Here is a 24,967-nt window from a genome sequence, read left to right as displayed (position 1 = left end):
CTGTGCTTGTTAATTGCAACACACTGGCGATACACTGAACAGATCCTTAATGAAGGCATACTAAACCAATGTTCATTCTTTGACCCTTTAGTCTTCATGGCAGCACCTGGGTGGCTCAGTTGGTTAAGTGTCTGCGTTCGGTTCAGGTCATGGTTTTAGGGTTGAGCCCTGTGTCTGGCTTCTCCTCAGTGGGAAGTCTGCTTCTTCCTCTGCCCCTCCCCCCACCCGTGCTGCTTCTCTCTCAGATGAATAAATTTTTAAAAATCTTTAAGAAAAAAAAATTTTACCTGCAAAACTACTGTTGAAGATTTCATGACTCAACTTTATAGGATGCTAGGTTTTACTTTGCATATAAATCTTTGAGGGGGTCCAGGGGTTTAGGTGGGGAATGTTGACATTTTGTCTTTCTTTTACAGAAATGAGTTGCTGAATGAGTTTATGGACAGTGCAAAAGCATCCAGCAGCCCTGCCCAGGCCATTGAGATAGTGAAGCTGGCGGGTGCCTTCAGTTTGCCTATTTGTGAAGACCTTGCCCAGAGAGTGATGGCTGACTTTGCGATCAGCCAGGAACAAAAGTGAGCCCTGCATGGGTAACATAAAAGAAAGTGATAGAAGTAGAGCAGGCCATTTGCCCATCTACAGCGTTTATAGTTTTCTGCCTCCTTAACTTTCTTTGCAAAAAGGACATGTTAGCTATTTCATTTGTCATACAAGTCAGAGGCCTGTAGATTTGACTCTTGGAACCGTTTCCCTTTTCATCATAGTTCAGTGCAGCTGCAGAGTCCCTCCCCCACGCCTGAAATGCAGTGTAACCCTCTAGTTTATTTTCCTTATAGGGAAGCCCTGGGAAACCTAACATCACTGACCAGTGACAGCGACAGTGACAGCGACACCAGTGAAGGCAAATAAAAGTGGGCAAATCAGGAGAAGCTGTGGCCTGGAATAGCTGTTAAAACTACACTTGAGAACTGCCATCTCCATCTAACCATATTGTGAAGAAAACAAGAGAATTCAGACTTGAACTTTGAAGAACAATAGATACAGCATGGACTAAATTCCTAATTTGATACTTACTAAGCCACCCTCTCAGGGCTGACCATTTAAACAGAAGCAGAGCTACCATTTCCCTTTCTTTGGACATGCAGTGTGAGGACACAGCTCCTAGCTCTATGGACCTACAGTGTTTGTTCCGCCGACTTCACACTGCTGTCCAGTGTGGTCTGCCTTCCCCTATCATGGATTTGGCCTTTGTTGGCGGATGCTGTGATGCTGGTACCTCCTCAGTCTTTGAGAAGGTGGCTAAAGGAGATTTGTAGTACAAATGTCTACTGATACTAGATGAGTAGCCCAATTGCAGGGGTATTGTAGAGGTGAGAAATTTGCCATTGTTTAATCATTTTGAAGTTGCTTAGGGTTTAGGCTGCACATATGGAAAAATGGAGGCTGTAATTAAACCCTAGTTAATGTGCATTTGTATGCATTCCCATTACTTTTACACAGCCTTTGTTTTGCACAAGTTCCAGGGCTGGGGGCGGGGGGAGGTGCTCCATCTCCTTTGCTTCCCTCTTTGCCGGCCAGGACCTTTAGTTGTACTCAAAGTGCTCAAGAGTGAGGGCTGCTGGGCACCTGGGTGGCTCAGTAGGTTAAGCATCTGCCTTTACCTCCTGCCTTCAGCTCTGGTCATGATCCTGGTGTCCTGAGCCCTGCATCAGGCTGCCTGCCCAGTGGGGATCCTGCTCCTCCTCCTGCTTGCCTCTCCTCTACCTGTGCACTCCTTTGCTCTATCACATAAATAAAAAATTTGAAATATAAATAAAGTGAGGGCTGTTACTCAGGAACTTCTAGTTCTGGCATTTCTCTTACCACTCTTGAAATCCTGTTGGAAGCTAACAGGAACCTTCATGGTTTACAAGAGCATTCTTACCCTTCGTAGGGTTTCCACAGGCTGCTTTTGCTCATACGTAGTTCAGATGTACTGAGTTCCCACAGAGGAAGACCTTCATCTTAACCCTGCCAGGGCTGCCACTGACGGCCTACTATATCGTACCATTGTCTATTACATGGATCTGTTCCAGCTCCGCTTTCCATCCTCTCTAGGCCTGGACCCAGCTTTAGACCCTCAAAAACCTAAGTAGTGGTTCATGGTTTCTCCTAGATGGCTGGTTTAAGCCCTCTAATTGAAGGACAAAGGGGGCAGAGAAATAATAATTAGCTACTTAAGCATTCCCATGTGGTACTCACTGACCTAACTAGAGCAAATGAACAAAAGGACAGTTAAGGCTGATTAGCCTTTGATCTTGGTTTACAACTTCTAGGGAGAACCTGGCTTCCTGTTAAGTTTCTGTTCACTCTGATCCTTCCCATCTCACCTACAGATGCCTGGCTCTCTTCTTGGCCAAATACTATACTCATTGTAGTCCTTATAAATGTGGTACATTTCTCCTTGCCAGGCCCCAGCTGAACCCTCACCTTAGTGCTTGGCAGCTACAGAGCTGATGGGACAAAGTCCCATCTTGGCTGATGTCATGAAAATTTATAGTGGATTTCAATGTAGTTCAGTTGTTTTAACTTCTGTAGTTTACTCCAAATACCTACTCTAGGCAAGTAAATGTTTGGAAGTTTCAAAAAATTAGCCCTGTAGGATTTGCCTCCATTCTCTCATTTTTATTTTTAATCTCTACACCCAGTCTGGGGCTTGAACTTAATCCTGAAATCGAGTTGCATGCTTTACTAACTCAAACAGCCAGGTACCCCTCCATTCTCTCATTTTTAAAATATTTATTCACTAATACTAGCCTCTAATAGTGAAAGATGTTGCTTCTTTATACCAAAGTCAATATCCTACAGTTTTTGCTTCTGGTCCCTGGCTCTCCCCTCAATTTTGCTGTCTTCCTCCTCACAAGAGTCTCTAATGCACCCAAGTACTGCATGCCTAAAAGGCAGTTACTAAAATGAGTGGTTTCTCAGTCATGTACTAGAATGGCTCATTTTTAAGACCACTCTTAACTTTTCATAGATGTTTAAATAGAAATATTTACATTTACAACCTAAAATCAGCGTTTTAATTCCTTTTAAAGATTTTTATTTGACAGATCACAAGTAGGCAGAGAGAGAAGAGGAGGAAGCAGACTCCCTGCCGAGCAGAGAGCCTGACGTAGGGCTTGATCCCAGGACCCTGGGATCATGACCTAGGCTGAAGGCAGAGGCTCTAACCCACTAAGCCACCCAGGCGCCCCTAAAATCAATGTTTTAAACAAAATGGTATGAGGAGAAAGATTTGAGTTCTAAGTCCAATTAGGAGCAGAATCAAGTTATGAAAAGCTTTGAGCATTAATGGCAGATAAAGCAACCATGTTAAAATAATCCAAAAATAGCCTTTTGGAAATTGAGGACAGTTTGTTTTTTAGAAACGTATCAAAAAGGAACAGGAGAAAAGAGAGGAACAAACTGTGGAGTCAGAACCCATGGAATGGGAAGGGTCTAGGGAGGAGGCCTGCTACATATGAATATACTTGTTCAGGATGCCTCAGATCACCAGTGTGTGGAAATTAGGAACTAGCAGATCTGAGGTTCAGAAGAACAATTTGAGGACTCCAGCAATAAAATGGACTGTCTGATGTTGGTCTTTAAACTATAGGATCTGAAGCTGAATTTCGTGGGTGGTGATTAGAATACTGAAATGATTAGAAAATCAAAGTACATCACATGCAATAAAGCTGTGATATATTTTACAGCACAGTAAATATATGCATATAGATACACGTGTGTTAAGTTCATCTGGTCATGACACAAATTATTTTCCTGCCGGTGACAAAGTTTTAAAAATATTGAAATAGGACATGCTCGGAGACAGCAGTCACTGGAACAAGGCTGCTCAGGGCAAGTTCAGGGAATCATTTAGATCAGCTCTTCAGAGCAGAGTGGTGATTTACCAGAGAAAAGTATTTGATTTGGTTAACAAAAGGCAATGTGCTAATGGAAGGACAGAAAAGTAAGGTATATACGGTCTGGGCAGTGAAGGAACATCCAACCTGGCCCAGGAAGGAGCCTAACCTGTCAAACTGCTGTCCATCCAATCTGCATAGCCGAGAACTGACAGAATTCAGGACTGGAGATCAAGCCCAAGAACAGTTTACAAAGCTTGGGAGGATTTCAGACTCTTAAAAACTAAGAATGTCCAAGAGGAATAAAGGTTATGAGAATTTATTCCCAGGGAAACCTAAACTTTGCCACCAATACCAGTGGAATTTGTTCCTACAACAATGGCACCTCTGCTGGCTCTTGCCTCTTAGTCCCTCTAGAAAACCTCTTCCTGAAAACCCCAGGGCAGCGTCCCTACAGCCAGCGTGAACTAACAAGGCAGTGAAACCACATGACCTCCCCATGTTTTGGAAAGGGGCAGAGTGGCCAGTTACCCTCCTCCTCTTCGACCATCTCTTCCTTTCTGATACTCTCCTGCTAACCTCAGAGTCCCTAAATGCATCGGGGGGGGGGGGGGGGGACAGGGAGCTGGAAGACATGGGGAGAAGGGGGTTCAGCTTTGCACTGGAGCTGATGAAGAGTGGATTTGCCTGATAATGAATCCTTTTTATTTCCCATTCATGTTAGATTATCTGTTCTTCTGCATTGAGTTCAAGCAAGTTACTTTAAAACTGGTGGGATAAATCATTTGGGACTTGGAGACTGCTTTTATCCAGAACCTGTTAAGAAAGAGCAGAGGATTTAAATTAATGCTAAGGAATAGACTATGTGCCTTAAAGAAACTATCTAAAACTGCATTTTAGTTACATTATTGATTTTGAAACATTAAAGCAAGGATCGGAGTTTTAATGTTGTATCTGGAGATACGAATTTAAAATACTGAGGAACACTTCCTATAGCATGCAAGAGGGAGACAGTAAGGTAACCCAATTTAAGGCTCGAATAGATTGAGACAGTTAAAGCAAGACAGAAATAATGATTTGCTTCACACGATCAAGTCAGAAGTGGCAGAGATGTAACTTACCACCTACAGTTGAAGTAAAAACCCGCTGGAGTGAAGCTGCCAGCCTCTAACGGTCCAGGGTTATAGCCATCTTCCCCCAAACTTGCCCTTCTGGGTTCCAACTTGCCTTCAAGGACAACTGAGAACCCAAGTAAAGGCCCTTTTTACTTGAGGGCTGCTGCGTAACATCTCAGGAAGATGGGAGTCTCGCTACGCATAAGGAGAGAGAACCAAAGCCTGACTGAGCGTCCTCTTTCAACATCACCCCGTTTTCCCACAGGCAGAAGGGGTAAGGAGGTTTGTTAATGAAACTACTAAAACTTGAAGGCCAGTGGTCTTCATTATTTTGAATGACTGAGCTAAAATAAACCATTGCTTGCTTCTTACGAGCTCAGAGAATCACATCTGATGAGTTATTTCCCAGCTCCTAGAGACATTTAGATTTCCTCATAACTGGTAATTACATTTTACATGCTACATAAGTAGAACAAATGACATGCACCTTTACCATGACAAACAGGTAAGCAGCTTTGCAAGTTAATGTATTCTGTAATTCCATGCCATTCCAAAGGGAAGAAAGGCTGAATTTAGAATAGCCTCATTATCTTCTGGTAAAAATAGCCCACTCTAACTGCAGAAATTAAGGGCATTACACAAAGCATGTGTTCTATCAGAGACACTATATATTTTGTATATTTTGTTGATTTAAGAATCTACTCAGGAAGAACATAAGGAATATTAGCAGTATCAACCAAGGCCAAAACAGGACCAAAAGATCTCCACATCAAAGGTCAAGTGCCATGCAAACTCAGTGTAACAATCCAAATTTGGGGTCTGGCACACACCTGCAGAAATAGAAAATAGAATTCCTCTCTCCTTTAGGATTTGTAGTTACTTTGCTCAGATAAAAGTGCCTCCTCAGTCTCTTTGTGAACACACAACTCCAACAAAAATTAAAATTACAAAAAAAATTTGACAGTATTTTCATGGAATAAAAACAAAGAGGGAATTTGTTAATGTTTACCCAATATGGCGATTGTCCTAACCTTCAGAGCCATGAACTAAAAAAGTTCTCTGGGTTTTATGGCAATCCAGTTTAAATATACCACAAAATTATTCAATCCTGTGAAGTTTCCAGGCTCAACGTCCCCACTTCAATGAAGAGATTCAGTCCAAGTACTAGAAAGGAGCAAGGTCAATTACCAGTGTTTCAGAACCAAGAGCTGTGACCTGTTTTGAGGGCTGCTGAATTATTTTGTGCATAAAAAAAGAATTATTATTATTTTTTAATGAAACAGACCAGAAAACAGTACATCACAAGTAGAAAGGGGCTAGCAGTGGTTTGGAAAAACTGTTTTATGTATGCACACAGGTGTGTGTATATATAGGGTCCCAATGTAAAATAAAAATTTTTCCTGTGGTAGCAACTTTAAAAGTCTCAGATACTATTTCTAGTGCCTTTTAATCACTAGAAATGCTTTATCTCCCATTATAAATATTTTGACATTGTGCCTTGTACATCACTCTTGAGTTTGACCAGCAGGAATCAGTTCACCAGAACCTTCAGAGCCTTGCACTTTCGGAACCCAATTCATGACAGGGAAACTCAGTGCCCAGGACTTCCTACTTCTGCTGTTGCCACTTGTCAAGGAACTTGTCTACACATACAATGAACTAGAAATGGTACTTTTTGAAAAGGGATAAGCTACTCAGTTTTCATCTTTTTGTTTTATTCAGTTTGCTCCAAGGGCAGAATCAGTAGTCACAGGGATCACAAACATTATTTTGACTGGCTCACAAGCCTGATCAGTAAAACCTGAAAAACAGAAAATGTTACACAAGTTGCAAAGGAAATACTCCTGGAGTTCACTGACATGATAGCAAGTTGAAATAATATAAATGCAACAGGTGTTAACATTTAGAACAGTACTTGTAACCTGCTCCTTTCTAGACAATTCTGGGACCCTGTTGCAAACCCTTCATGTATCACTGCTGATTCCCTTTCACATAAAATACGACTTTACAAAAACTCTTCCTAGACCTTACTCTTGCTGTACTTGAGTGGTTCCTATTCCTACGGCGCTGGCGTATGCTGTCAGGATGTCCACTATCTGTTTAGTTTCTAGGGTCATTCGGGCTTCCTTCAGCCAGTCCTGTGCCACTCGTCTGGACTCCCCCTTCAGCTGATTGACAAACTTGGCTGCCAGCTCCAGATCACCATGCTCAATGCAATAGGAGGCATAGGACAGTAATTTGAAAGTGTTTATATCCTCAGGGCTGAGCTCCGCGGGTGGCTTCAGTTGCTGAGGCGGGAATAAGAGCAAGGACTGCAGGTAGGAGAGGAAGTATTGGTATAAGCTATTTCTGGTTTCATCAATCATCGCTACCCTTCGGGCCAGTTTTTGAACAGTGTAGAAACGGGCTCTAAGGGTCTCTTCACTGTACACCCCACGAGTCAGGGACTCTGGAGGGATAGCTGCGGTTAAAGCTTGGGCAAATTCACTATCGCCACAGTTGACTCTGATGGCCTCGACCGCACTACCAAGCGGCACGGTGGGCAGGTCTGCAGACGCAGTCTTCATGCTGTACTTGAGCGCCTCCACCGACAGCCAGAGCTGGTGCGCTTTTCGGGCCTCCTCTTCAGCCACTGCATGACCTATCAAGGGAAAAAAAAGCAAAGAAAAACATTTTTCTCTCCGACTACATGTCCTCCTCAATACCTCCAGAGATCTGATGCACCCTGCGCCTCCAACAGGTTAAAGCCACATGTGTGAACAACGGGGCCAGAGAGCGCCTCTTCCAACCTCACCCACCACCATTTCTGGAGTGTTCTTTCCTAGAAAGCTGGCCTCTTCATGAGGCAACACTGCAAGCCTAATTTGAGCACTTCTTTTCTTTTTAAAGAGAGAGAGCAGGGGAGGAGCAGAGGAAGGGACAGAATCAGGAGCAGAAGATGTAGGGCTCTATCTTATGACTGAGATCATGACCTGAGCCGAGATCAAGAGCCGGACACTCCACTGACTGAGCTACCGAGGTGCCCCAATAAGGCCTTGCTTTTAGTAAAACTATGGAGAAAACTGAAAGGATGTATGTGTACAAGCACAAATGAGTCTCTTTTTCTGTGACATCTAGGACAATACATGGTATCTAATTCAGGTATTTATTTTAGAGTGTTTGAGAAACATACTTAAACTAGGCTAAGACTTATGTTAATGCCAACAGAAACTTCCTGCAAAGGAAGACTTCAAGTAAACATAATGGACTACTGGATCTTGAAATTTCATGAGTAGTTTATTTTTATACTTATCTGACAAAGATGGCTCTCTAACACTCCCCAAAAAACTCATTTTATCAACATCCTACCAGGACATTTCCCTTTCAATGTGGCACATGGAAGCCTCAGAATAACTACTGTCCATTTGGTCAGTGGAATCAGCAAATCACCACCTCCAAAACAGGACCGGAGACAGGTCAGCAGAGCCAGAGGGCGAGCATGGGAAATACACCGGCCTTCTTCTCTTCTCAGGACACGTAAGACATAACCAAAGTGTGCTGGGTAACCTGCCTTGTAGATGGTGATCTCCATTCTATGATACACCGAGTAAAACTTCAAGTATTTAGATTTAATTTTTAGATTCTTTTGAATTTCCTCTCACAAACTCTCTATGTTCCAAACTTATCAAATCTGGGCTAATTTTCACAGAAATGAATAAAATTTAATAGCATGACTTCAGCATCGTTATGCCCTAATGCTGATGGATGTATCTCATTGCCCTGCTACCAAGAAATTATCCTAAGAAGTTGGACTGAATAAAATTGTAAGAGGCCCATGAGCTCACTCTGAACAGCCTGTTCGATTCCTCTCAGTCTGGCATAGGCAGTGTTTATATCCAACGTAAAGTTGTCAACTTGCTCTTGACTGAGCCGACGAAACTGTAACTCTTGCTCTGCCAGTTTCTCAGACAGGTCCTGAAATAAAACATAAACAGTGTCCGGAAAAGAGTGGTGCTACTTCAGTGCATGGCATTTATTAGGACACTACAGTCTTCCAGCAACTGCCATCTCCACAAGCAAGAGGGCCTTTAAAATCTCCAAACATTTGTCGGGAAAACTCCTCCATTATGTGTAAGGTTTCAAAAATTTCCTAAAACTCATAGCAGATGTGATTTTCTACAAATTTACTGATAGAACCTAGTATTAGAGGAAGCAGACCAGGAGGAGGAGAACTCAAGCTATTACAAAAGGGGAAAGTGCCAACCTGTAATAAAGTAACGTACTACCACCCCAACATAATAAACTGTATTCAATATTCCTGATTCAAGAGCTTATATACTCATTCTTTTCTCAAAAAATACCCATCAAATAAATTTAAAGTAAAATACCTTTTCATATTGGCATAAATTTCAATTTTCTGGAAGATCTCCTTACGTGGAAAACCTCATTCTCTTCTTGTGAGACAAAATAAGTTAGTATATTATAAATGGCTTGCTGAATAGAAACAAGTTATGATTAAAGATAGCTTGTCTTGCTGTGATTTCCAAACCTAAACTCTAGGAAGTTTCCTCAGATATAAAAACCTGAGCACTACCACATAATCCGTAAGAGTTTGTGGAGAGAAAGCAGGAGTTACACCTGTTAAGCACCATCCGCATTCTTGAAACCCCCTGTACCAACCCTCCCTAAAGCTCTGAAGGCTCCAAGTAACTAGGACACAGATAAAAAAACACATGTGATAAATAACACACAGGTACATCTTCCCGTAAAAAAGAGCAGTGCTACAAATATACAAACGCCCCAGTGCACCAAGGCTGGGTGCCATTAGCAATCTTTCCTCACTCCTCCATACCCTTGGGGGCAATGACATCCAGAGCACATGAAAAGTAAAGGACAGATTGTTCATGTAAAGGGGAAAAGGAGGCTGAAGGGCAGCTGATGCTCTCTCGCAGGTCCTCACCTGTTCAAATTCATATTTCAGTTCCTGCTCCTGTACCCTAAGCACATCGCGTAAGTGATCAGTGTGGGCAGCAGCCTGTCGGCGAAGCTGGGTTCTCATTTCATTCTCCATGGCATCTCTGACTTCCTCTACCTGTGAAACCACAGGAATTATCACACTTGCTTTCAGAAAAAGAAAGAAAAGAGAAAGGATGACAGCAGCTTCCATATCCTGAGCTACTCCCGACGTGCCACGCATGTGGACATGGTCCTGACCTCTCTGACATCCACCAGAAAGCTGAATGTTGGAAAGTGACTCAAAAACAAGGTCACACAGCTATGGCAAAAATCAGACCTCAAATGGGGTCTCTCTGGCCCCCATTTCTGTTTCTCCCATATCACCAGGCTGCATCTTACACAAGGCCAACACTGTCATTTCCTGAATGACACACTCCTGTGACAATGAATAAATTCCAACTCATGGAAAAAAATAACTACAAAGACTTGGGATCAAACACAGCTTCACTACAACCATCTGTGTAACCTATGAATAATAAATAATGCCTATTATAAAGAACTATTAAGAAAAATCAATAAATATTTGGCAGTTACTTTACACAATTTATTCTAAACAAAGAAAACTACTCTGAAACTGCTTACTTTAATATGAATTTAGATTCACAACACAGCCCAGATCTAACTAAAAATATGAAAAGCCTATTACAACTCACCTAACAATTGGCCATTGGATAATTATAAATTATTTAATACTAATTACCTGGAATTCATAACCTACTTTTCCTCAGAACAAAAGTAATGAATAAACCCATTCAGTCAGTACATACATATTTATAAAGTGCCAATCCTGGGCTCGGTAGTGCCTACCATATACTCGGATACAGCAGTGCTTGAGGCACACAAACTTTTTGTTCTCATATAATGTACAATATAGGGATTGGACAGTAAGTAGATAAACTGGACATCTCAGATTGTGATACTTACTTTTAGAAAATAAATAAGGCAGTATGAGGGAAAGGAAGACAGAATCTACACTGTAAGAACAGGAAAAGTCTTGCTGTTCTAGAAGGTAACATCCAAGCTTAGAACTATGGTTTAAAGAGAGGAAGTGTAACAAAGCACAAGGCAGAGAGCAAACAGTCCAGGGCAGAATAAGTAGTGAAGGTACAAAAAAACCAGGGCACCTGGCAAATACAGGCAATAAGGGAAGTAAACATTAAGGCAGGCAATAAGGAAGTAAACATTCCTGTTTGCTCACAGCAAACAGGAATGAGATCAAGAGGCCTTTTTGGTACGGGCTAAGAATTTGGATTTTTTATTAAAAGCAGTGGGCCGTCAGTGCAAAGTTTTCAGCAGCCTAGTATCTGATCTGAATGGGTTTTAGAAGAACCAACTGCCATGTAAATAGACACAGAAAGATGGGTATGAAAACAGAACCTGGGGGCTCCTGGGTGGCACAGTCAGTTGAATGGCTGACTATTGGTTTCGACTCACATCATCATCTTAGGGTCCTGGAGTCAAGCCCTGCTATGGGCTCTGCACTCAGCAGAGTCGGCTTGAGGATTCTCTCTCTCCCTCTTCCCCTCCCCAAGTTTGTACTCCCCCCACCAGAAATTAAAATTTATTTTTTTAAAAAGGTGTGGGGGGGAAACTGTTATGGGAAAGGAAACTTATGATAATCTGGACTTAGAGAAGGGAGACAAAGTTGGGATTTACTTTGGATGCAGAACTGGATACGTTGATGGACGGATGTAAAAGTTGACAGAGGAACAACTAAGCATGTTTCTGGCTTGAGCAACTCGGTAGATGGAGATTTAGAGAGAAACAGGCTGAGGGGCTGGGAGACAGGTTGGGGAGAGTCAAGAAATTTGCTTTGAATAAGCTGAGTTTGAAACAACTGAGTTTGAGTTTCAAACAGCTACTGAGAAGTCAGGTAGAGACATCAAGTCAGCTGCCGGATAGGAGGAACCTGAAGGTGAGGCAGAGGCCAGAACTAGCAACATAAATGTCCCTGTGACGGACAGGATTTAACCTTCTCAGTCCCAGGTCTAGATAAGATGCACCTGGAGACAGTTTAGATGGATAAAAGGTTTCAGAACCACGGCCAGTACATGCTCCGATTTGGGAGGCGGAGGCAAGAAGGGGGCAAAGGAGTGGCCAGCAAGGTGGGAGACAGGCCAGGAGAGTGTGGTGTCCTGGCAGCCTAGCGAGAAAAGAACCTCACGGGGGACGGAGTGCTCACGAAGGGAGGTAAGTACTCAGGTGCCCAAATCAACCCAGAGACACCTATTTAATACATGACATGTACTGAAAGAAGACTAAAGGAGCGATCTCATCCATTCTTAACCAAAACACTGGCAGAGAAAAAAGACACTCAATCCAACAGAGATTATTTCAGCACCGCTTTAGGGGACAGCAGCTCCACCCGGAAAAGATAAAGTAGATAATCCCAGATACCAAGGGCTTGTAACTTCCTTTCACTTCAGCATCTGCTCAACATAAAGGAATTCCGCTACAACAATCCTTCCCTAGAAGTTCTGATTAAAACAAGGGCCAGTTCAATGGTGGGTCAGCATGATTTACATCTAATATTTTAAAGTCAATGACTGTTGATATTATTATGTCTAGAAGAGCTATTCGAGTGGATTCACGTTCAGTATCTCATTTCCTCTACCTTTCTGTCTTGTTCGGCCTGTATCTCACTTCTGTGATGTTCTAATGCTTTTGCCACTGCAGAGTCAAACGCCCGCTTTTCTTCTAGCTTTTGTTTTTCCAAGGCTAGTGCAATGTGCTGCTTCTCTGTGGCTTTCTGTTCTGCCAGCTCTCTGTTCAGCTGGTCAATGCGGCGATGTGCATGAGCAATCAGAGAGTTCAGGTCTTCAGTAGTCAGTTTGTCAGCTAAATAGAAAATGACATTAAAATGTTAATGATTTCACCAAAACTGAACATCTACAACATACCTGCTTCAAGTGGCAGTAATTTAATTTTAATAGCTATAAAGAAAGCAAAGGGTAGCTAACCCTTTGAAGCAGATTTAGATTCTCCACTGCCCTCAGAAATTCACAGCCTGTGTCCAACTAAGACATGTTCAATCCCAAGGGAAGTAATTTAGGTAGGCCTTCAAGTATATTATCAGTTCTTTTCCAGGAACCCAAATTAGGACTTCCGATCTGAACTAAATATAAACAGACTTTATCATTTATCCTAATTTTGCCTCTAAAAACAGTTTATATATGCACAATTCTGTATTTTCGCTCATGCATAACTGTGAATAGTCATAACAGGCATTCTAATATTCTTTTATGTTAAATCTCAAATTCAGATTCTCTGACTTTTCTCTTACTAGTAAGAGTTTTTATACCTTTTCTTAAACAGATGGTGTTACCCAGGACCATGATCTGCAACCAGAACTGCCCATAAGAATCACTTGTCAAGCTTTTTAAAATACACATGCCCAAAGATTCTCACTTAGGCTTATGCATGTATTTTGTTTTCAAATCTCACACTCCAAAAGTAGTATTCTGACACATTACTGTAGGTTAAGAATTACAGCTTTAACAGCAAAATCCAGAGGGTGGGAAATACTACATGATGAATGACTCAATTCCACAGTATAAGAACTGAGAAGCAAAAAAAGCGAGGATAAGAAACTTACTGATCAAATTCAACACATGCAGCTCCTTTGGATACTGGTTCAAATAAAACTAAAAAAACTCATTCTATAAAATGATTGGGGTTAACTGAACACCAAAAAGACATGTGATGATATTAAGGAATTACTGTTTTAGGTGTGATAATGGTACAGTGATTATTTTTTTAAATATGGAAATTATTTGTAACTGAAAAGGATATATGATATTTGGGATCTGAGTCCATAGAAGATGGGGAAATAAATGACAAAAGCCATGTGTTGATAATTCCTGAAGTTGGGTGATGAATCCATAAGCTCTCCTACTTGTTACTGGAATTTTACATAATGAAAGCTTGAAAATACATATAGATATCGATCTACCTATCTACAGATTTCCAATCACTTGGTGAAACATTTTTGTTCCTGAGAGCATATGGATGCCCAAAATATTGAAATCAGATTTATCACATGCAACATAGTTGTTACAAATTATTCAGATGCTTTAATAAAAGAACCATAGACAAAAAGACTTCAGTATTTTAAGACACAAAACAAAAGCCTCTAAGTTTAAGACACACAAAATTACTCACCTAGGTCAGAAATACCTACAAAGGAAAAGAAGTAAAGTTTGAAAAAAAGAACTTACATATTTCAGTTATTAATCATTAAATAGGAATATCCAAAAAGAAATAGGGAACCAGAAACCAGTAACAGAAAAAGCATACTTTAGTATTAGAAAGCAAAACAATTAGTTTATTTCCTAAAACATAAAAGGACATAGAACAATACAAATCAAGGTAAATTCTAGCATTTTACAAAATAAGAGAGTCGTTCATATTAAAAGTAGCTTTGGTTTCCAGGGACTCGTCTGTATTTTTGCTGAAGCAATCAACTTAGTTTTTACACAACAACTATCATTCTCATTTACTCCCGAGCCCTCCATTTACATTGGTTCATCGCATATTTCACTAAGCCCCAGTCTGGACTCTGTTCTCAGTACAGGCCTCTCCAGACATTTCAAATACTTAAGAAATCAATATTCTGTCACAGGCACCACCTTGATGACACAGTGACAGGGGAGGGAACCACAGCCAGTCTCCTGCCTCTCAGCGTAAGCTTAACATCATGGACATGACCCTTAAATTCAAAGACAGGCATTTTTCACCCAAAAGGGCTTTAGAAGTCAACTATGTAATCTGGTATTAGACACCCCCCACCCTCCCCGCAAAAAACCAAAAACCAAAAAACAGGAATCTGTTCCAGTGTTGCAGGAAAAATTGGCAAGATGAAGAAACTGAGATGTCAGTCTCAACAAAGCACACAGATGAGACTTTCTACTAGTCTACAGCAATAAAGGAACTGTCCCCTGGAAACAAAGACAATCTACAACCTGCACTTCATTTTCCCATCCTGGCAATGTCTACCTATGCTCCCCCTAAAGGTTCCTCCTCCCTCCTCCCAACAGTGCTAACCACTAGCTCTAAATAGGGTGTTTACCATTCATCTTGTTAGATTTTATATACATATGCATCCTAAAACAGCACATTGTTTTGCATGTTCTTAACCTTCACGTAAGTGGTACCCTACTCTCTGTATTCTTTCTCAACTTTTTTTCTTAACATTTATGTTTGAGAGCCATAGTTTTAGTTCATTCACTTATACTGCCACATGGGAGGCCCATTTAGCAGTTTCTGATTTTTCTGCTCTTACAAATACAGGGCTATGAATATTTTATGAGTCTCCTTGAGCACCCATGTATCTTCTTAAGTACATACCGAGGAGCTGACCAGTTGGATCAGGTAGTACATGCATTCCGACATAGGCTCAGAGAGGCCTAAAACACCAGTTCAGTTCCTACCTTACATTCAGCTTCTAACAGACAGTAGCAAACGTATTTTGAATTTGTTGAGACTGGTAATTTATGTGACTATTAGTACTCTCTGGGTACTTCAGGAAGAAATAACAATCCTCTGCAGTTACACTGTATAAAACATGGTTAAAGTTCCCTGCAGTCTGAGCTATCTGCAAGTTGATAGTCATACAGATGATTTCCTTCTCACTAAATGAGTTTTTAAACCATAATGTCATCAGACCAGTCCTGAGGCATGCCTCAATTCATTACAAATATTTTTAAAGTACCAAAGGCTTTGCATAATTTTACATATATATACAATATTCTAATAGATTTAAGGTTAAAATGCCATTCTGAATTACTTGGATTCTAAATTATTTTTTCCTAAGTAGTAGAGATCTGAATAGAACCATTGATTCTGGAATCAAACACTGGCTGGAACTAAACCACAGGAGCACTGTCACCTATTATGGCTATGACAAATAAAATGTGGAAAACATTGTACTGTTAACAAATTGAGATAAGCATACCAGAGGGGTTTGGATTAGATGAATGGGGTTGAAGCAAGTTTAGCTGAACAGTTTTTAAAACACAAAAACAGTAAAGTACCAACACTTCAGTTGTACTTACTCATGCCTTTCCACCCTGGCAAGACTTCTGGAGTAATACTGTCCAGTTCTCGTTTAAAGTCATCCCGGGCTTGGACCACCAGCTCATGATACTGAGATACGACCTTAGCCTCAGACTGAGCTGCTTTGACCTGAACAAATACAAGGGGTATGGGTTAAAGTGAACAGAAATTATCATTATCATCCAAAAAAAGGGAGGCATTATAGTCATGTATTTATATGTTGGCTGAGAATATATAAATAATACATATATATAAAGCTAGAGCTCAGAAAAAGGAACATAAGCCATGTAAAGCAGACAAGCCCTTTACCATCTTTTTTTTTTTAAGATTTATTTATTTATTTGACAGAGAGATCACAAGTAAGCAGAGAGGCAGGCAGAGAGAGAGGAGGAAGCAGGCTCCCTGCTGAGCAGAGAGCCTAATGCAGGACTCGAATCCAGGACCCTGAGATCATGACGTGAGCCAAAGGCAGAGGCTTATTAACCCACTGAGCAACCCAGAGGATGTACCCTCTACACCCACAGGGTAAAGCCAAGCCCTTTACCATCTTACTATGCCCCTGTCCCTCTTTCTCTGGTCACAGGAAACTACCCATGTAGACTATGTAAGTGCAAACAAAGAACTGCTACAAAACGAAAATTTTCATTTAACAACCATGACCAAAAATATTATCTATTTTAAAAAGTATTGACAAGGGGCGCCTGGGTGGCTCAGTGGATGAAGCCGCTGCCTTCGGCTCAGGTCATGATCTCGGGGTCCTGGGATCGAGCCCCGCATCGGGCTCTCTGCTCTGCAGGGAGACTGCTTCCTCCTCTCACTCTGCCTGCCTCTCTGCCTGCTTGTGATCTCTCTCTCTGTCAAATAGATAAATAAAGTCTAAAAAAAAAAAAAAAAAAGTATTGACAATAATGGATAATCCAGTTTGTGTCCAAGATCAGTAACAACTTCTATTCTTTGCAGGGGAAAACAGAAAAAGAAAGGAATCTTACTATTTTCCTGAATTCTTCAAATTCTTTGACTAAAGGATTATATTTAAAAATCTCAAAAAAAAAAAAAAAAGCCTCTGCCTTTGGCTCAGGTCATGATCTCGGGGTCCTGGGATTGAGCCCCGCATTAGGCTCGGCTAAGTGGCAAGTCTGCTTCTCCCACTCCCTTTGTGATCTCTCTCACTTTCATGGTCCCTCAAAAAAATATTTAAAAAAAAATTTTAATGCTATAAAAGACCTAAGAAACATACCTTTTGGACCACATTATCCAGATCAACTATCATGTTATGAAGTTTCCCCTCAGCGGCAGTTATATGAGATTTGGCCCCAGGAACCTCTTCTTTTTTTGCATTTTCAATTACACTTTTCATCTTCTCTAGCTCTTCTCTAGAAACCAATAAAACAAAACAAAGATTTAGTATTATTCCTCATCAACTTTAGCAAAGAGCTTGATGTAAATACAGCATACAATTGTTAAGAAGCTATGAAAAAATGTAATTTGAAAAAAATTACTCAAGTGTTTTTTCACAATATATACAGACAAAGCAGCTTTCCTTACTAACTGAAAACAGTGTAGTCAGAAGCTAGATTTACCAGCATGAACCAGACAGGGAGCATGGTATACATGGAATACACAGGCTTCAGAACCAGGAAAACCTGGATTCAACTCCCAGATCCACCTCTCCTTTGTTGTTCACCCTTATATGGGGATTAGAAGAAATCAATGAGAAGTACCTGGCACAGCGACTGCCACATCCAGCGCACTGAATGAACGGCAGCTTTTGCACAGATTATGCCAATTGTCCTTCTGCTGAGAGAGTGCTTAATACGGAAGGCAGAAGCAAGGGAGGAAGCCAAGGAGCTCACTGAGTAAATACACATGGGTCTCGAGGAGCCCTCATGATTCAGAATGTTTCACAAACTGGATGAACTGCAGCCTAGCCACCACAAAACACAGAACTCAAGAGCCCCAACTCAAGGTTTAGTGATGTGAGCATAACGTCTTAAAACTCCTACAAGATATGCTGCCGTGAATTAGAAGACTTCTCTTTCTCTATGAATAATAAATACTTTATCAAAAATCACAACAAAACTTTGAATGAGTGATTCCAAGTTGAGAGGCTGATGAGACCCTTTAGTCAAATGTAGGTTTCCAGCATCAGAGGTTGATTTTATATTTGGCTTGCTTGATCCTAGTTTTAGCCAAATTCCAGGAATCGAGGTCAAGGTGGCATAAAGCTAGACCTACTATTTACTAACTACTTTGATAGTTAAAACAAAGAGACTGTGACATACTCTCAAAATTCTGATAAAACTGCCTAAACCACCCCTGAAAAATCTTGAAATTATGGCAGAATCTCAGTAAATCTGTAGAGATACATCACCTAAAAGAAAAACTGCTTCTTATACAAGATCCTTTATATAGGTTTCTGCCAAATTTACGTTGGCCTAATTATATTTTATTCCCTCTCTCCTTTTCAAGCCTCTGTGTTTCTGATACCGATACAGATCAAGGAGAGGTGAAGGGAGGGAAGGGTTTCTCTGCCTCGTGTTTGTATACAGGCAATACAAAGAAAACCCAGCCCAAAGAAAGCCACCAGGAGGCCCTAATTACTTGTTAAAGTCCATGAGTAATTACTTGGCTTTGAGAAGGGCATCAGCAGCCTCATCGACTGCCTTTCTGCGTTCCTTCAATGCACCCTCCACTGTGCGCCACTGAGCCGACTTCTTCTCACCTGCAATCTAAACAAAAGGTTTTACTTATGTAAACATGAATTATCACTATTACAGTCACAGCATACACCACCGTGGCTAAATTTAGAAACAAGGGCATTAAATTCAAAGGTAAAAACTTATATATGGCATTTCTTCAGAGTAGGGTCTCTTAATCTAAGGTTCATGGTTAGAACCAAGGAAGTCCATGAACCCCATCAAAACCAATCACTAAAACTGTAAAAGACTGTGTTCTAGTGCATATAAGCATCTTCTAAGGAGAGATAATATTTTTATTAGATTCACAAAAGGAGAATATGAAGCAGAAAAGATCTGTAAGAACAGTAACTTTATGAATTGTTTATTCTTCAACAAAGCATCACTATTTAAAATTCTCTTAATGCAGGTCTGTCTACCAAAATCAGTTTAAGGGTAAGCAGAATGTTTATACAGCTGTACAGTCCTTACTCATCCAAAACATTACCCTAAAAAATGACCCTCTATAATTAGTAAAGTGAAAATCAACTACTGTCAAACCCACGCCGAATTTTGTAAGATGTTAATTTTATATATATACAAAAGTCTTCCTTGAAAATCCTTACAGAGGTCCAAGGATAAGCTGTTCTGTGGAATAGACACTACATTTCCCTACTATCAACGGAGTCCAACTGTTTCCAAACTGTTTCCAAACACGCTTTGAGAAAGTAATTCTGTATCTATTTTAAGAGCCTTTGTGCATCAGCAGTTTTTTTAAAGAAGTTGGAATCCATTTTTAACATTTCAAAACTTGTGTTCATTCATGTTTCTGATAATTTTGTAACACCAGCTAATACCCCCTAATCTAGTTAACCATTACCATAAGATGTCCTTTAGTTGTAAAATCTTGATTTCAACAGATTTCTTACTATCTAATGCACATGCATTACATGCTGTGCATTCATTGGGAAGAGGAAATACCCTCTTATGGAGCCCTTCACCAAAGTAATACCATTGATATTTAAAGCTTCTAATCAATGTCCTTCTGAAACATACCAGTCTACTTTGGTTTGAACCCAAATTCCTGATATCCTACAACATACACCCTTCCCACACCTGTATAACCGAAATACTAAGTATTCTCTGTGTGGTTTCCACTTTCCTGACTGAACTTTGACTGAAATCTATTTTCTTGGACACTGAATAAACCAGAATTTTCTTAAAGTTTTTTAAAAGGTTCTAATTTCTAGTTGTTTACATCAGAGTTCTAACATTTCTGTGATTTATGTGCCTAGGACTAAAGCAACGTGAAGCATGTTTAAATTCTGTAAAAAGCCCATAGTTGTAGTGGCAAAGTAACTTTACTTATCACACAAGGTATTGATCCGAGATTCACAGTTCATGTACTTATTTTTAACTCTTCGAACAACTTGGTGTCTAAATACATTTTTATACACTGAATAACTGAATTTAATTATTTAAAAAATTTATTACGCCCCAGTACTACTGTTTTAATTTATTCTCTGATGTGCTCAATGTAAGTTAAATAATCAACAGAAGCATTTAAAATAGCTGGTTTGGGGGGCACCTGGGTGGCTCAGTGGGTTAAGCCTCTGCATTTGGCTCAGGTCATGATCCCAGGGTCCTGAGATCGAGCCCCACACTGGACTCTCTGCTCAGCAGGGAGCCTGCTTCCCCCTCTCCCTCTGCCTGCCTCTCTGCCTACTTGTACTCTCTCTCTGTTTGTCGAATAAATAAATAATAAAATCTTTAAAAAAAAAAAATAGCTGGTTTGGGGGCACCTGGATGGCTCTGTCAGTTAAGCACCAAACTCTTGATCTCAACTTACATCTTGATCTCAGGGTCACGAATTGAAGTCCTGTGTCAGGCTCCACACCCAACAAACAAATAAAAATAATAAAACAGCTGGTATTTGGTGGTACGTGGGGTTTTTGTTTTCTGAGAAAGAGAGTGTGAGAGGCAGGGTGAAGCGGGGCGGGGGGGGGGGGGGGGGCAGGCAGAGGGAGAGGGTGACTCTTAAGCAGGCTGGCTCCATGCCCAGCCCAGAGCCAGATATGGGGCTCCATGCTGGATCTCATGACCCTGAGATCATAACCTGACCCAAAATCAAGAGAAAATCCCTAACCAACTGAGCCACCTGGGCGTCCCTTGTATTATGTCTTATAACTGTGTCAAACTAAAAGTATCTTAAAGTAAAAAGTTTATTTAAAAAAATGATTGGCAAAAAAATTAAAAATTAAAAAATTAAAGAAATTTAAAATGGTTGGCAATTTTTTTTTTTTTAAAGATTTTATGTATTTATTTGACAGGCAGAGATCACAGATAGGCAGAGAGACAGGCAGACAGGAAGGGAAGCAGGCTCCCTGCTGAGCAGAGAGCCCGATGTGGGGCTCGATCCCAGGACTCTGGGATCATGACCTGAGCCGAAGGCAGAGGTTTTAACCCCCTGAGCCACCCAGGCGCCCCAAAATGGTTGGCAATTTTAAAGCAAAAAAGAATGAACAACAAAATAATACTCAAGCACTATTAAGATATGAGAGCAAATATGAATGATTATTGTACCGTATCACTGTTGTGAGATAAAGCACTATACGAAACTCATTAAAAACAACATGCAAAGATCTTTCCTGTCTTATTTATTTAAAAAAACAAAACAAAACAATTACTCTCAATGGTCTTCACTTAGTGGGAGAAAGCCCATACTAAAAGGAAGAAATCAGTCTTAAATACTACATGGCTACCCATTCTTTGGCTCACCTCCGAATTGTCCATGGCTGCTTTCAAAACGTTGGAGTGCGCATTGACAGCCTGCACCGCGGCGTTCTGAGCGATAATGGCCTGTTGAGTGATGTGAGCAGTTTGGCTCAGAGCATCTTCTAAGCTCCTGGCTACAGCTGAAATACAAAGAACAGTAAAAAACAAATCCCTCCCTGCTAAAATAACTTTATTGTAAACTTCCCTGCTTCTCCTACTCAGTCTTCCTTTGCATTTTCTCAAAAATGTAAAAAATAAAAACAGATTTAGAGAATCATTTCATTTGCAAGTATGGTAAAATGTTAGTAATTACTAAATCTGGTGGACAGACCTATGGGGGTTCATTATACTATTTTTGCTTTTATATACAACTGAATTTTTTCAAAATAAAAAGTATTTTGGTTTTTTGTTTTGTTTTGTTTTCTCCAAGACAAAAAATTGCTTAAAGAAGGCTAGCATACAAAAAGAATGAATACTGTTATGCTGAAAAAAAAAAAATATTATTAGTATATTAAAAAAAAAAAAAAAAAAAAAAAGAAGGCTAGCATATACTTCAAATGGGAGGAACCAAGTTTAAGGCACTGTTAGCCTATTACAGCTACTAGAGGCTATAAATTTAGCATAACCATTAGCATTGTTCAGTTTAAATAATGGTCCCATAGAGCCACAGGGAAAAAGAGATGCCCATTTCACCTCAGCATGAAGGGATACTCACAGCATCTTATATCACCAAGATATAAGGAGATAACAGACAAACAAGAGAAAGAAAATGATAAGGAAGCAAGGCAACAAAAAAGAAAACAGTGGTTTGGAAAGGACAGTATTTTCTGTAAAAGAAGTCAAGAAATAGCCAGATACCACGATGCAAGAGGATACAACCTACTAAAATCATACTTCTACGTGTTGCTTCAGGAATCAAAAAGAAACCTAATTAAAAATAAATAAATAAAGCAAGGGATGACTCCAGATGTAACACTAAAATGGCAAAATGGTCATCTGAAGAAAGCAAGCCAATGAGAAGACTAATTTATCACGTATCAGATGATTAAAAAAGGGAAAATATATTTGGCAGGTAAAACAAAAACAGAAGATGATTTTGAGCAAAAGCAGCATAAGCTAGAGATGAACAAACAGAACCTAGGAACCACCTGTGGTACCTATGCAATAAAGATGAAAGGAGAAAGGTGATGAGAAAATACCACACCATGAATGTGAGACTGAGGTTCACCTGAAGACACATGGGGTATGAAGAGAGAGGAACAAAGAAAAAAAGAGGCAGAGAGGGAACGTGAATGAGTTAAGGGGGGCAGGGGTAGCCTGGGGGGAGACCCCCGCTCCCACACATGAGAGCACAGATAACAGTAAACCATTCACAGTGGCCCATAGGCTCAAAGTTTTCTTCAGGTCTATTCACTATACTTTGATTCTTCCTTCTCCCTCCCTTTCTTTCTTTCTTTCTTTCTTGTTTTGTTTTGGCTATTCAGTTGTAGGAGTTCCATATATATTTTGGGTATTAACCCCTTATCAGACTTAAGGTTTGCAAACAGGTTGTCTCTCCTATTCTGCACAGTGCCTTTTTGTTTCGTTAGTTGTTTCTTTTGTTGTACAAAAGCTTTTTTAGTTTGATGTGGTTCCACTTGTTGATTTTGTGTTTTGTTTTAAGATTTTATATTTGAGAAAGAGTGAGAGAGAAACAGAGAGTACACAAGCACGGGGTAGGGGGAGGGGGAGAAGCAGACTCCCTGCAGAGCAGGGAGTCTGACTTGGGACTCAGTATCATGACCTGAGCCAAAGGCAGACACTTATCCAACTGAGCCACCAAGGCTGCCCCTGGTATTTTGTTTCTCAATAAGAATTACAAACACAGGGGCGCCTGGGTGGCTCAGTGGGTTAAAGCCTCTGTCTTTGGCTCAGGTCATGATCCCAGAGTCCTGGGATCAAGCCCCGTGTCGGGCTCTCTGCTCAGTGGGGACCCTGCTTCCTCCTCTCTCTCTGCCTGCTTCTCTACCTATTTGTGATCTCTGTCTCAAATAAATAAATAAAATCTTAAAAAAAAAAGAGAGAGAGAGAGAGAGATTTAAGAATTACAAACATACACATTTTAAAAGTAAAGCCTGAGAGGGGCGCCTGGGTGGCTCAGTGGTTTAAGCCTCTGCCTTTGGCTCAGGTCATGATCTCATGGTCCTAGGATCGAACCCCGCATCGGGCTCTCTGCTCAGTGGGAAGCCTGTTTCTCCCTTTCTCTCTGCCTGCCTCTCTGCCTACTTGTGACCTCTCTCTCTGTCAAATAAATAAATAAATTATTAAAAAAAAAAAAAAAGTAAAGCCTGAGAGAAAACTAAGAGGTGATAGAAAAAATCCTTAAAATTCTCATTTTGCCCAAAATGAAGGATAAGAACTGGATCCAAAAGAAAAAAAGGGGGGGGAGGGGGAAGCATTACGCAATAGCAGACATCACTACCTTAAATGTACAACTTCAGGGCATCTACATTATAAAAGGTGAAAAGTGAAAAATAAAAACATGAATAAAAAATTGATCTTGATTTGCTATAGAAGAGAATTCAGGAAAAACTACGAAGTGGGAAAAATATAGAAATATTTCACTTATTTAGAAGTCTTTATTCAACATTCCCAATTATTTGTAACCATGGCCAAGAACTTAGAACACAAAATTATCCAAAAACAAAATCCAAGTAGTCAACTTAAAGCCCTGCACCTATGCTCCTTCTGTCCCTTCCACTCTTTGCACAATTCCAACAAACCTGCCTCCTGAGAGTAGGGCAGAACCAAAGCATCAGAAGGTAAAGAGGAACCACTCAAGACAGACAGACAAGCAGAAATAAGACATGAGGAGAAGCAATAAAAAACTATAAAGAGAGGCACCTGCGTGGCTCAATGGGTTAAAGTAAAGCCTCTGCCTTCCACTCAGGTCATGATCCCAGGGTCCTGGGATAGAGCCCCGCACTGGGCTCTCTGCTCAGCGGGGAGTCTGCTTCCTCCTCTCTCTCTCTCTGCCTGCCTCTCTACCTACTTGTGACCTCTGTCAAATAAATAAATAAAATCTTTGAAAAAAAAACTATAAACAACTGCCATAAGACTTTAAAATAAACACCTCTCAGTCCAGCAAAAAGCTACATATCTGGGGCGCCTGGGTGGCTCAGTGGGTTAAAGCCTCTGCCTTCAGCTCAGGTCATGATCCCAGGGTCCTGGGATCAAGCCCCACATCGGGCTCTCTGCTCCGCAGGGAGCCTGCTTCCTCCTCTCTCTCTCTCTGCCTGCCTCTCTGCCTACTTGTGATCTCTGTCTGTCAAATAAATAAATACAATCTTAAAAAAAAAAAGCTACATATCCCCTACTTCCACAGACATCATTATACAACCCAGTACAATAAATGATGCGCCCTACACCTTGTTTAAGACAAGAAAAAGACATTTTTAGATATATCTCTTTTAAAAACCATCAAAAAGTT

General features: G+C 40.5%; 2 protein-coding genes across 5 annotated transcripts in view; one reads left to right on the top strand and one right to left on the bottom strand.

Moving 5' to 3' along the window:
* The window catches only part of PTCD3 (pentatricopeptide repeat domain 3), a 48,760-nt gene extending 47,772 nt beyond the window's left edge, over positions 1–988 (top strand). For both annotated transcript variants that reach the window (XM_045979340.1, XM_045979339.1), the window contains 2 exons: positions 417–575; positions 837–988. In XM_045979340.1, coding sequence (XP_045835296.1) covers positions 417–575; positions 837–909 — 232 coding nt within the window. In that variant the 3' untranslated portion in view covers positions 910–988. The remainder of the gene's footprint in view (positions 1–416; positions 576–836) is intronic.
* A 420-nt stretch (positions 989–1,408) lies between these two features.
* Positions 1,409–24,967, bottom strand: part of IMMT (inner membrane mitochondrial protein) — a 47,713-nt gene continuing 24,154 nt past the window's right edge. For all 3 annotated transcript variants that reach the window (XM_045979336.1, XM_045979337.1, XM_045979338.1), the window contains exons 7-15: positions 21,502–21,638; positions 18,674–18,777; positions 17,286–17,421; positions 16,048–16,177; positions 14,156–14,170; positions 12,609–12,832; positions 9,939–10,070; positions 8,824–8,953; positions 1,409–7,640 (exon numbers count right to left, since the gene is read on the bottom strand). In XM_045979336.1, the coding sequence (XP_045835292.1) occupies positions 7,027–7,640; positions 8,824–8,953; positions 9,939–10,070; positions 12,609–12,832; positions 14,156–14,170; positions 16,048–16,177; positions 17,286–17,421; positions 18,674–18,777; positions 21,502–21,638 (1,622 nt within the window). In that variant the 3' untranslated portion in view covers positions 1,409–7,026. The remainder of the gene's footprint in view (positions 7,641–8,823; positions 8,954–9,938; positions 10,071–12,608; positions 12,833–14,155; positions 14,171–16,047; positions 16,178–17,285; positions 17,422–18,673; positions 18,778–21,501; positions 21,639–24,967) is intronic.

Source organism: Meles meles, chromosome 15 (assembly GCF_922984935.1).
Source record: "Meles meles chromosome 15, mMelMel3.1 paternal haplotype, whole genome shotgun sequence".
In the NCBI taxonomy this organism is placed as follows: domain Eukaryota; kingdom Metazoa; phylum Chordata; class Mammalia; order Carnivora; family Mustelidae; genus Meles; species Meles meles.
Note: the sequence above shows the minus strand (reverse complement) of the source record. Positions and strands in the feature narration are given on the sequence as shown.